Source organism: Bos taurus, chromosome 2 (assembly GCF_002263795.3).
Source record: "Bos taurus isolate L1 Dominette 01449 registration number 42190680 breed Hereford chromosome 2, ARS-UCD2.0, whole genome shotgun sequence".
NCBI classification, from domain to species: Eukaryota; Metazoa; Chordata; class Mammalia; order Artiodactyla; family Bovidae; genus Bos; species Bos taurus.
The window spans coordinates 60,112,886-60,126,249 of record NC_037329.1 but is presented as its reverse complement, the minus strand read 5'-3'; the positions used below and the strand labels follow the sequence as shown (position 1 = coordinate 60,126,249).

The 13,364-nt window shown below is 38.9% G+C and overlaps 1 protein-coding gene across 1 annotated transcript in view; it reads left to right on the top strand.

Moving 5' to 3' along the window:
* The window catches only part of THSD7B (thrombospondin type 1 domain containing 7B), a 911,067-nt gene that overhangs the window by 295,565 nt on the left and 602,138 nt on the right, over nt 1-13,364 (top strand). Inside the window, exon 5 of the mRNA XM_015475729.2 lies at nt 11,592-11,747. Coding sequence (XP_015331215.2) covers nt 11,592-11,747 — 156 coding nt within the window. The remainder of the gene's footprint in view (nt 1-11,591; nt 11,748-13,364) is intronic.

Below are 13,364 nucleotides of genomic sequence, written 5' to 3'. Positions count from 1 at the left end.
CTTTCATCAAGTTTTGTAGTGCAGAATTTTTGGTTTGTAATTTTTGTGTTTCTCATAAAAATACCTAATGCTGTTTCTCAGATGAAAGAATGAACTATTCTGCATTTAAGAATTTATTAGATGGCGTCTTGTTCCTATCACTACTTTGGGACCTAGTGAATCCCACGAGCCTTCCTTTGAAGTCAAATTAACTTATTCAGTCTAAAAGGATTTGCATATTTAAAGCAGCATATGCTAACAAGGTACAGTGAGCCCTTTCTTTAAAAATAAGATGGTATGCATATTTATTTTAGAGAGCGATAGTTTTTTCTTGGCGCTCTAAAATCATTATCACATATTTCCCTACTGGTTTTTTGGTCCCTTGGAAGTGGCTTTAAGCTTTGGAGTTTGCAGTGTTCTTCTTGGAGGACTGGGTCATCTCAGAGAGTATGGATTTCCTCTTCTTACATTATTAAAAATTTCTGTTTAGTTGTTCCCAAGTTGAAACATCTGTGTTCGAAATCCACACATGTGAAGACCTGTCTTACTGATGGACTCACGGGGGCATCCTGTGGTTGGTACTGAAGACTTGGAGACCTAGGTCTGCTTTCTTTAGCCATGTCTGATCTTTCTTACCATATCTCACTGTTCCCTGCTCCTGCTCTCTCACATACTCTTAATCGCAGTCATTAAAAAAAAAAAAAAAAACACCTTATTCTGCACTTCCCTGGTGATCCTGTGGTTAAGACTCCACCCTTCCAATGCAGGGGAAACAAGTTTGATCCCTGCTTAGGGAAGTTCCACATGCCTCAGGGGGTGGCCAAAAATAAAATAATTAACTTAAGAAGTATATCTTTCCAATTCTTGCCCAATGAACTTAGAAACATTCTACTGTTACTTGTATTTTTCCTCAGTTGAGGGATTAGATATAGTTGTTAAGGAAAAAGACCTGTGCTAGTGATGCTAGGTACCCAGTGGAGGGTGAGTTTTACACCCACTTGCCTTCCTTTCCAGGTTCCAACCTGCCTTAAAGGCTCCTTTGGTCATCGTTTGCTCTTTAAGAAAATCTTGGTGGCGGTGGGAGGGAGTGGGTCTTATGGTGAACTCATTATAATCCCTTGGGAATGGCTCTAAACTTAAATTTTATGATGAAAACAGTCATTCTATTCAAATTTCATTCTCTCCATCAACCCGTTAGTAATAATTTTAAGTACCTTTCAGAGTCACATCAAAAATACTCGACTAGATCCTTAATTTCTTTAACAACACTTACTTTTCTGAGTTTTGGCCTTTACTACTCATATTTTTTTAGAACTATTTTTAAAAATTTTTATTTCAGCTTACGAATTTCTTTAGGGAATTCCTTGGTGGCTTTGTGGTTGTTCAGTTGCTCAGTCATGTCCAACTCTTTGCCAACCTTCCCTGGCCTTCACCATCTCCTGGAGCTTGAACTCATGTCCATTGAGTCAGTAATGCCATCCAAACATCTCATCCTCTGTCATCCCCTTCTCCTCCTGCCTTCAATCTTCCCCAACATCAGGATCTGTTCCAATGAATTGACTCTTTGTATCAGGTGGCCAAAGTATTAGAGCTTCAGCTTCAGCATCAGGCCTTCCAATGAAATTCAGGATTGATTTCCTTTAGGATTGACTGGTTTGATCTCCTTGCAGTCCAGAGGACTCTCAAGAGTCTTCTCCAACACCACAGTTCAAAAGCATCAATTCTTCTGTGCTCAGCCTTCTTTATGGTCCTACTCGCATGTCCATACATGACTACTGGAAAAACCATAGCTCTGACTATACAGACCCTTGTTGGCAAAGTAATGTCTCTGCTTTTTAGTATGCTGTCTAGGTTGATCATAGCTTTTCTTCCAAAAAGCAAGCATCTTTTAATTTCCATTTCCATTTTCCCTGGTGGCCTAGTGGTTGGGATTTTGGGCTTTCGCTGCCATGACCCAGGTTCAGTCACTGGTCAGGAAACAGATTGCCAAGCCATATGGCACAGTCAAAAAAGCAAAAAGAATTTTTTTAAGGGGGCAAAACATCTACTTTTGCTTTGTTGACTATTCCAAAACCTTTGACTGTGGATCACAACAAACTGTGGAAAATTCTTGAAGAGATGGGAATATCAGACCACCCGACCTGACTCCTGAGAAATCTGTATGCAGGTTAAGAAACAATAGTTAGAACTGGACATGGAACAACAGACTGGTTCCAAATCAGGAAAGAAGTGCATCAAGGCTGTATATTGTCACCTGCTTATTTAACTTATATGCAAAGTACATCATGTGAAATGCTGGACTGGATGAAGCAGAAGCTGAAATCAGTATTTCTGGGAGAAATATCAATAACCTCAGATACATAGATGACATCACCCTTATGGCAGAAATTGAAGAAGAATTAAAGAGCCTCTTGATGAAAGTGAAAGAGAAGAGTGAAAAAGTTGGCTTAAAATTCAACATTCAGAAAACTAAGATCATGGCATCCAGTCCCATCACTTCATGGCAAATAGATGGGGAAACAATGGAAACAGTGAGTTTATTTTGGGGGGGCTCCAAAATCACTGTAGATGGTAAATGCAGTCATGAAATTAAAAGATTCTTGCTCCTTGGAAGAAAAGCTATGACCAACCTAGACAGCATATTAAAAAGTAGAGACATTACTTTGCCAACAAAGGTCTGTCTAGTGAAAGCTGTGGTTTTTCCAGTAGTCATGTATGGATGTAAGAGTTGGACTATAAAGAAAGCTGAGCACGGAATAATTGATGCTTTTGAACTGTGGTGTTGGAGAAGACTCTTGAGAGTCCCTTGGACTAGAAGGACATCAAACCAGTCAATCCTAAAGGAAATCAGTTCTGAATATTCATTGGAAGGACTGATGCTGAAGCTGAAACTCCAATTCTTTGGCCACCTGATGTGAAGAACTGACTCATTGGAAAAGACCCTGATGCTGGGAAAGGTTGAAGGCTGGAGGAGAAGGGGATGACAGAGGATGAGATGGTTGGATGGCATCACTGACGTGATGGACATGAGTTTGAGTAGGTTCCAGGAGTTGGTGATGGACAGCAAGCCTGGCATGCTGCAGTGCATGGGGTTGCAAAGAGTTGGCCATGAATAACTGAAATGAACTGAAAGTGTCCACTTATTTATTTTCTGACTATTAATGCTACAGTTGCTCATTTCTATCATAACTTTTATTGCCAATATAAAATCATACTATAGCATAGTGTTAAAGGGTATTGGCTTTTAAGGGTCCTGCACCAGGATTGTCATTTATTGCTTTTGGCATGCTCAGCAATAATTTGTCCTCAGTTATTTCATCTATAAAATGGGAATAATGATTTTACTTATCTTGCAGTGATTTTGATGAATGAATGAGAAATTGCATTTAAGTGCTTCATGCAGTATTTTGGGACAAGTTGGTTAGTAATATGCATTAGCTATTAATTCTATCATTAATCAGTGAAATACACATTTGCAGTCATTCATGGGAAAACTGACTCTCATTTTTTTAATGTATTCATTTATTTTATCTTTTTAAAGATAGTGTATTGTATGTACTTATTAAATGTGAGAAATTACTATATAGGATGCTAATCTTCTTTGAGAAAAATCGCAAAGCTTAGTGTTTTTTGTTTGCTTGGGTTTGTTTTTTGTTTTTTCAGCCATACATATACAGGCATCATTCTCCCCCAAACTCCCTTCCTATCCAGGCTAAAACTGACTCTCATTTTAATCTTGTTATTGTTTCTATTGCAAAATGAATTCCAGGTTGCAAAGTGCTGAGAAGAAGAGTGTTTGAGCTGAGTCACTTCAGTTGTGTCCAACTCTTTGTTACCCTATGTAGCCCACCAGACTCCTCTGTTCATGGGACCCTTGCTCTAAAACCTCTTTAAAAGCTGTGCTTCCCTGACGGTGCACATTTCTATCCTTGATAGCTTGGAAGATAATTCTTTCTCTTACCTGCCTCTCTACCTTTTTACTTTTTCTCTTTGCCTGACCACTTCTCTACATTCTCTTATTTCCTTTCCATTCTCTCTCAACAATAATGGTATTTTTAACTCTGTAAGATGTAAAAGATACCATTTAGGTCAGCTGTTATTCTTTCCACCCTCTCTATACCTTCGTTTTAGCTCTGAGTTAAGAATCTGAGAAATGATCAGACCAAAATCCTCAAAAGAGGAACAGAGAAGAAACCACAGAAATATGTGACTATAGGGTTGAAAACTCCTGTATTTCTTCCTTAATTTCATAATTGTTGGATATTGATCTAATTACTTCTAAAACTGCATACATACATTTATTCTGTATTCATTTTTATTCTGAATATTGTTTTCAATCTTTACTTAATCGTGTTGTTACTCTGTAACATTAAAATCACTAGTCAGTAGTCACTTTCTAATTTGCTATGTGAAATGAAGGAAATTTGGAGAATTTTTTGACATGTGGCCAAATTTCACATAATTATTTTTAATTGCAGGAATTATTTTTAGATATTATATTTATTGTACATACACACGCAATCCTCCTGCCAAACTGAATTGCACAGTACTTTGCCAAGAGTCACAATATAGCTAAAATTAAGCTTTATTAGATATAATAGGATGAGATGTGATTTAATTCTTTAAGGTCTCTATAAGTGCTAGAAGACATATTTGCTTTAATCCTACCCACTAAGTTAAAAGAATGATACCTTATTTTGCAAATCCCAGTGGTAAAGGCAATTGAAATAATACATGAAGCTTCTTGAAGGAAAATAGCTTTCTGGTTAAAATTGTAATTTTATTTGTCTTTTCTCTTCAACTGTTTGACTCCTTCAGTTTGTAGAAGAAGTCTATTTATCTTAGCAGTAAGGTCGATTGAATTTCTGCCAAGTCAGTGTACTCCCCTAAATGAATACGTCAGAGGGAATATTGTTTCTCAAAAGTCATTTAGAAAGCAGGATTTTTACATAAGTAGGCCCTTTCATTAGTTTTGAATTAAATCTGAGCAATTGCTGCATATATTATGGTGCTTTCCTAGACATCTTGTGGAATGTGGGGGTCCTGAATATTGAGTGAGAATTCCCATTGGGGTTTACAGGGCCTACATTTGATTCAGAAAATTGAAACAAATATAACATTTCTGTCTAAGTTTTTTGTGAAGGCTGATGTCTTTCTGCAAATCAAATATCTTATGTAAAATAAGCTGACTGTAGAGTGTAGGGGTACTCAGGTACTCCTAAGATAGAAAGCAGGGAAAATCATCAAGGTTTTAAGAGTTCTCAGGAAATAGCATCTTTATTTTCTTTTCTTCTCTACCTCCCTGAAAATATTGGAAAAAAATAATAATCAGTATCTTTGACTAATTTCTCACCCATGATCAAGATCTTTCTTTCTGTTCGGAGGGAAAGCTGAGTTCCATTATGCCACAGCAGAATTGCCTCAAACATATCCTAAGTTTTTAAAGACTGACTTGATGTTTTATCCAGTAATAGACATTAAAAAAAAAAATTGAATCCTGTGATAACATTTTTACATTAAGCAAACATTCCTCATTTTAAAAAAATAAACTACAGAGGTGTACCTAGTTATTAAGTATAATTAACTAATTATCATGATGATGATGCAATTTTATCTAATTTCTTTTTGAGGCATTAAATGGCATTGAAATTTAGATCTTAAAAAATGACCAGCAGTAGGGGTGGGGGATAATATACTCTTATTGAATCTTTGCCAATTTATTTCTGTGTTGATTAGAGCTTGATTTAGTTTCAAAGAATGAAACGTGAAGGTACTCATTTTTCTTTACAGTGGTGGTCACATGCTAATGATCACAACAGGCATTTTTCTTCTTAATTACAAATCATTTCAATTGAATTTGTATGTCCATGTAAGATCACTTTGTGATTAAGGAAAAGTATGACCTTTGTACATTTATGGAATTAGAACAGTTTTTTTCTTTAATATTAAATATAGCAGCTACCCAGAATATTTGCTCCCCTTTGTTAATTAGCATTCTGTTCATGGAGTAATTCATTATTTAAGGTTACTTTGCAATCATTAGTAGCAGACTTGCACATTTCTTGTAAGGCAGGTCAATTTAATAATTTTCTTATTGTAAATGAAAAATTCCAGGTTAGGCACCAAAATATTCAAAGCATTAATGACTACTGCATATGTACAATCACTTACACTGTAATGTATTCCCTAGCATTTAAAAAGCTTCTGCTATGTAGTGATCTTGGTTGATCTGAGTGAAAAGTTATTTTTTCTCTTTAACACTTGTGGCCATGAGAAGTCTTTATAGGGACTAACATTGCTGTATACAAAACCTAAATATCCTATAAAACTTTGGGTAATTGTTAACCTAGTCAGGCAACTGGTCAACACAAGAGTGGCAGAAGATGTCAAGGTGACATGGCCAAAGGCAGCTGGAGAAAGCAGGGGCAGCACAGACCTTCACTGAATAGGGACACTGATCACATCAGGGGTCCACTGCATTAGAGCAGATAGAGTTAGCAAATAGAAATAAAGTTGTTTCAGTCAGTCTGTCTAAAGAAAGATTTCAGGTGACTAAAAAAGCAAGGACTTCAGGTGACTGTTCTTCCCACAAGCATCATGACTGGAGTTTGGTCAAGAAGAATTGAGGGCTCATATAAAGCAACACAGTTAGGGCATTTGTAGTAATGTGGATGGACCTTGAGAGTTTCATACAGAGTGAAGTAGGTCAGAAAGAGAAAAACGAATATATATTATCACATATATGTGGGATCCAGAAAAATGATAGAGATGATCTTACTTACAAAGCAGAAATAGAGACACAGATGTAGAGAACAACAGGGAAGAGAGGTGGGATAAATGGGGAGATTGGGATTTACACATACACATTATTTATACTATGTCAAAAATGGATAACTAATGAGAATGTACTGTGTAGCACAGAGAACTCTTATTTAATGCACTGTAGTGACCAGAATGGTAAGGAAGTCCAAAAGTGAGGGGTCATATGTATATGTATGGCTGATTCATTGTGCTGTACAGTATAAATTATTATAATACAGCATTGTAAAGCAACTATTTTTTGTTTGTTTTGTCCAGTTGCTCAGTCATGTCTCAGAGACCCCATGGACTGTAGCACACCAGCCTTCCCTGTCCTGCACCATCTCTTGGAGCTTGCTCAAACTCATGTCCATTGAATTGGTGATGCCCTCCAACCATCTCATCCTCTGTCATCCCCTTCTCCTCCTGCCTTCAGTCTTTCCCAGAAACAGCGTCTTTTCTGATGAGTCAGTTCTTTGCATCAGGTGGCCAAAGTATTGGAGCTTTGGCTTCAGCATCAATCTTTCCAATGAATATTCAGTGTTGATTTCCTTTAGGAATGACTGGTTTGATCTCCTTGCAGTCCAAGGGGCTTTCAAGAGTCTTCTTCAATACCACAGTTCAAAAGCATCAATTCTTCCACACTCAGCCTTCCTAATGGTACAACTCTCACATCTATACATGACTACTGGCAAAATCATAGCTTTGACTAGATGGATCTTTGATGGCAAAGTTAAACTACCTCCCACAGCATGAATGCTACAAATAAAAGTATAGTTGTTTAAAGTGAGCAGATATTTGGTCTCATTACCTTCTGCTTAGTTGGGGAGATCTGGGATGGGGCTTAAAGGGGTTTTGAAGTAGCAATGAAGTAGGAACAGAATTTGGATTTTGTTTAAAGGGTTAAACTGAGTCTTCAACTTTGGTAGATATCTTTGATATGTTGTGTCACTGGTTGCCTCCACTGAGGTCACTGTAATTCATAAACAGTCCAGAAGACCCCATCTGTTCTGTCAGTTGCCCTCTTCCATTGAAGGAATGCCAAGAGGGACACGTGGAAATGAGCCAGCCACCTGGGACAAGGCTCAGGTCTTACTCTGCCTTGGACTTGCTGAATGAACTTGGAGAAACTACCTAAGGTCTTTGGAGTACAGCTTTTCAGTGAAATTGATGAATTAAACTAAATTAGCTCTAAAGCTCCCTTCTAGCTCTACAAGTCAATAGGCGTAGCAATATCCTGTGTTCACTATTTTCAAGGAGATGATTACCTAAGTGTTCTGAAGCTGGTAAGTGCTTTGTGACTTACTCATGATTTATTTCTAGAGAAAATGTCTCCCGGGGGGCTGAAATAGAGAAAGGTTGACTTAAACCCATTGATTCAAAGCCTAAATGAAGCATTTTAGACATGTCTCTGAGACTGGAAGAATTTATTGATATGGATTAAGATCAACTGTCTTTCAAAGCAGCAGGTGCTGAAGCTGCGTGCATGCTCTGACAAATGGCCTCACTCATACTCCTGAGCCTCCAGTTATGCCACTGAGTAGCCTCCAGGGAAATGCCCCCATTCCTCACCAGCATACCATGTCTCTCCTTACTTTCCATTAGCCCTAATGTCCAACAGTCAATTGACTGACAGTTAAGTGTTTATCAAAAGGGACCTTAGAGAACTTAACCTCTCACCTCCTCAAAATCATCAATAGCCCTCCAAAATAAGCCAAAGAAACATAATACCTGTAAAAGCATTGTCCTTGACATATGCAGTTTCAGGACAAGTTCCCCAGTTTCTTTCTAACTACACTGCCAATCTCAAAGCTTAACTGCCTTCTGGACAGTTAAGCTATTCTGGAGCTTCTAAAGAGATTTAGTGCAGATCGACTCAGAGCCTGGGGATTGCACTGGTGGATTGGCCAGTTTCAACTACAGGACCCAACATCAAATTCAGTGATTGTGACAGGAAGTGTCTGCTGAGTCATGGAGCTGAGAGTTTGGGGCATCTTCTAAGCGCTGATCATCAGATCCTCCAGGTCTAACTGGTGTTACAGGGAGACAGCCATGGCAAAGAGAAGCAGCAGTAAAGCATATCCAGGCTTGTTGAGGCTCATGGACTCATGAACATTTAATATCAGTTCACATTGGAAAATGGGCTCCCTGAGGACAGGGACCTTGTCTGTTTCACTCACTAATCTGGCTTCAGCATCTAAAAGAACCTCACACCTTCAGTGTTAACTCATGGAAGTACTTAGCTATGTAGTTTGAATGTCTGATGATGAGGCCACCTTGTGCAGCGGTCCACAGCACAGATTCTGGGGCCAGGCCATTTTGTTCCAAATTCTGGCTCCACTGCTCACTGATTGGGAATGTGAGCAAGTGAGTAAATCATGTCTCAATTTACCTGTTTTAAATTAGGACTAATAATAATACACATCTCAAAGTTATGCAGGTTAAATGAATTGATGTTTATAACCAGTACCTGGCATGCACTGTAAATTTTTATTAAACAGCTGGATTAATCAGTTTACACTCTCCACTTCATTTTCCATCATTGACTTAGGTTTTGGTTTTGGAATTAAAGTTTGAGTTTATGAGAATACATGCTAACCAAACATGGGGCTGGGCCCAGATACACTTCTGTCTTAAGACCTCTGGCTGTGCACCTTTCCATTTATGCAATGCTCTGAAGCATCTCTTCCCAGCACTTCTGTTAAAATGCGATTTGACTTACCCTTCTTGACTGAGAGTTCCTTAAAAGCAGACAGCATCCATAGGGCATGATTTAGACGGGTGCTCAGTAGTTTTGGAATGAATGTGTGATGCACTCAGTGAATGGCTGCCTTGTGATTATTTTACTCTTGGAGAAGGAGTTACAGAATTCTGCCTCCTCTCTCAGATTTTTCTTTACCTGCGTGCAGCCCATCAGTGTCATGTATGCATCCATAGTTCTGGTTACCCCATCCTCCCTGCCCAGCTGTTTTCTTTAGCCCAGTCTCTGAACATCAACATTCCTCAGCCTCAGGAAAACCTTTTACTCTCCCCCAATATCTGTTCTCTCTTCCTTTGTTTATCTTTTCCACATGGCTTGCAAGCTTTGACAAATCTTGCTTTTGCCACTCTCTGCTGCTGCTGCTAAGTCGCTTCAGTCGTGTCCAACTCTGTGCGACCCCAGAGATGGCAGCCCACCAGGCTCCCCCATCCCTGGGATTCTCCAGGCAAGAACACTGGAGTGGGTTGCCATTTTCTTCTCCAATGCGTGAAAGTGAAAAGTGAAAGTGAAGTCACTCAGTTGTGTCCAACTCCTAGCAACCCCATGGACTGCAGCCTACCAGGCTCCTCTGTCCATGTGATTTTCCAGGCAAGAGTACTGGAATGGGGTGCCATTGCCTGCCCCTCTCTAAGTCAGGTCAAATCCTTTTGATAAACTAAAAGAATTCCAAAACTTAAAGTGATAAACTCACTTGCTCACATTCCTAATCAGTGAGCAGTGAAGCTAAAAAAATTAGTTGCAGACAAACCATTATTATTTTCCTTGACAACCTTTTGTTTTTCCCATTTACTCTCATAAACACCTCAAGCCCCTCCATTGTTCACTAGAGACACTTCTTTTCCAATGGGTTAGCACATCTCAGAGATAGTATTTTTTTATTTTGATTTTGCTTTGGTTTACATTCAAAGTTCTGCTGATCAGAGCTGTGATTTTTTGCCATCTCTATCTGCATCTTATGTAAAGAGTGAGGAAGCAAAATAGATCAGGTGGTTTACCACCCTATTGTCTCATACCAGTCTCCATCTTTGAAGTATTTCTGATCTGCTTAACTGGAGAGAAGTGCTATATATGAAATATTTCAACCATAGTACAAGGCAATCTGTAAGATAAAACCATCTGATCTTAAACCATTGGCTCACAAACTGAATTGCTCTAAAACTTGCTTATGTGGGATCACACTGTGCAAGTGTAGCTATGCATTTGGGTGTTCTTTTATTGGGTCATTTTGGAGTATTGCTATCCATGCTCCTAATATATTATAATCTCCATATGGATCAGGATCCTATCTTCTTCATCTGTGTATTTCCATGGTTCCCAGAATGGGTCTGCCTAGAGAGGACACTTGACAAGCACCACCACTGGACAGATGGGTACTGCCTCCTGCAGTGACCCAGTTCTGGGCTTCTCTGGGTGCAGGAGCACATCAGGAAGACCTGGAAGTTTCCTAGTTGGCATTCCCTGTGGCTCCTCAGGCACTCCTTGTGCCTCTGGGTTGCTTCACTAATGAAACTGACTTCTAGGGGCTAATTCTGAAGTCACAGATCTTGATTTTTCTTTTTATTCTAAGAGCCATTTTTCTTCTGTGTCTTCAAGAGCTCCACCAGTCCGGGGAGTAATAGCAGTAGATTGGTTATGCTAAACACCCCACCTCGGGGTTTGATTTTGAATTTTTCACAGCAACTCAGTCATTTGTATAGTCGAGATAGACTCATCTCTAAGATTCACAGAGCCACGTAATTTTTTTTTAAATTCATAACTCTAGATAATTTGTACCTAAATTGCTAGTCCTCTCTTGGATTCCCAGGGAACACTCTGTCAAACAGAAAACTTAAATGCATGCCCTTTGTCACTGTCTTTTCTTGCCTTTCCTCACCCCAAATGCTAATAATGTAGAGCTAAGTAGCACATATTGGAAGAGTGTTGATATTTTGTTTGCATATAAACTGTTTAACCACAAAGCTGATGTGAGCAAGGCAGGTACACAAATAGACAGGGAAAATTCTAGGGATGTTCAGAGAATGTGACTCCGGCCATTCTTTTCTCATCCATGCAGTCTCTAGACCTGTGGCAAAGACATTATGTTTGGGACCTGCCCCTTCGGCCTCTCAGCTCTGCAATATCCCTTGCTCTACAGACTGTATAATGTCTTCCTGGTCGGCCTGGGGCCTGTGTGTCCATGAAAACTGCCGTGATCCTCAGGGGAGAAAAGGTGAGTGCCTTGTTTACATGTGCTTCAATTCCTCAGTACACACAGATTTATTCTGGTTGCTGAAAAGCTCCTTAAGTTTGCTTAGGACAATATTTGTCTATAAAATGTAGATAAGTAGCTCTGACAGCATTCAGTTATTAAGCAGACATTGGGGATACTTCTTTGGAGCACAGTATTCCACTTTAGTTGACCTTTTAATTAGGCTTATAGTTGATAAAGTGATTATTATGCAAAAATGATGTAACTTAACTCTGCAAGACATTTGGTGCTGACCAAAACACCTAGAAGACACTTAGTTCACACCAAAATGTCCTTGATAGTTTCTCCTGGCCAAAACATCCATCAGCATACTTGGTCCATGTTGCCTAGGTTTGGTTGGGAATAAATTTCAAGGACCTTTTGCCTTGCACCAAATGTCTTATGGATATTTTGGGCCAAAGCAGATATTTGCTAACCATAATGTAATGTTTTTAACATATAATGTTTATACTACAGAAATTAGACATGGCTTCTGTAATCACATCGAGAAGCAACTGTTTTGTATATATTTTTTATTTTTAGATTTCCAAAGGCTGAATCACATGCTCAACTTGATGTTATGGTTCAAATTTTCATGGAGGACACTTATTGTTGTTTCCTTTTTTGATGCTGTCCTCAAGCTTAAACAGAATCTTCAAACTTTGTGTCCTTGTTTAACTGTGTAGGTCTCGGCAATCTTGTTTTCTTTTGTTTGCTGTTATATACACATCTGCATCTTCAAACATTCATCTTTGGTGACATCTTTTGTTGACCTTTCAGTTTGTATTGATATCATGCTCTCTTCAATGGCAGTGCTAGAAAGAAATACTACGTTTAGTAAGAGAAATGAGATGCAAGGGCATTCTACAAGTTTGTTGTGCTTAGCACTAGCGTGTTAAGCACTAATTCCTCCAGTTTTCCCATGCAAAGAAAAACTAATGTGGCCAAGTGCATGATGCTACAGAACTGATGCCATCAGCTTAATTCTTTGTCCGTTTGAAAACCCACATTTCAGCACTCCCCACAGGGCTCACAGGCACACATGGGCATATCTAGGAAAATGGGGAGATATTGATTAAAGGGTACAAACTTCCAGTTATAAGATAAGTACTATTTGAGGCTCTAATGCCCAGAATGGTTTACTGTAGTTAACAGCAGTATATTATGTACTTATGTTCCTAAGTGAGTAAATCTTAAAAACACTCACCATACATATACATATAAGGAAATTTTTATTTTAGATAATAAATAATATAGAAAGAAGTATCTTCCTTAATAATTTCAGGGATTCCTGGAGTTGAATCTCATTGGCTGCTTTGTGTCATGTGCTCCTCTCTGATGCAAATACTCTGACTGCAGGATGTAGGACTGACCCAGCCAGGTCCTGAGCATGTGGCCACCACTGCAGGGATAACTCCACCCAAGTTTCACAGACAGAGTAAGGGAGGGACAACTCCCTTAAGGAAATTTGAGGTCCTGATACTGTAAGAAGGTAGAGCCAATGCAGGAGTCCAACTTAACAGATGTTTATTAACTGCTTTGTTCTGGCCCATAGAGGCTCTGTAACAATTCAGAAAATACTTCTTTTTCCAATTGTAT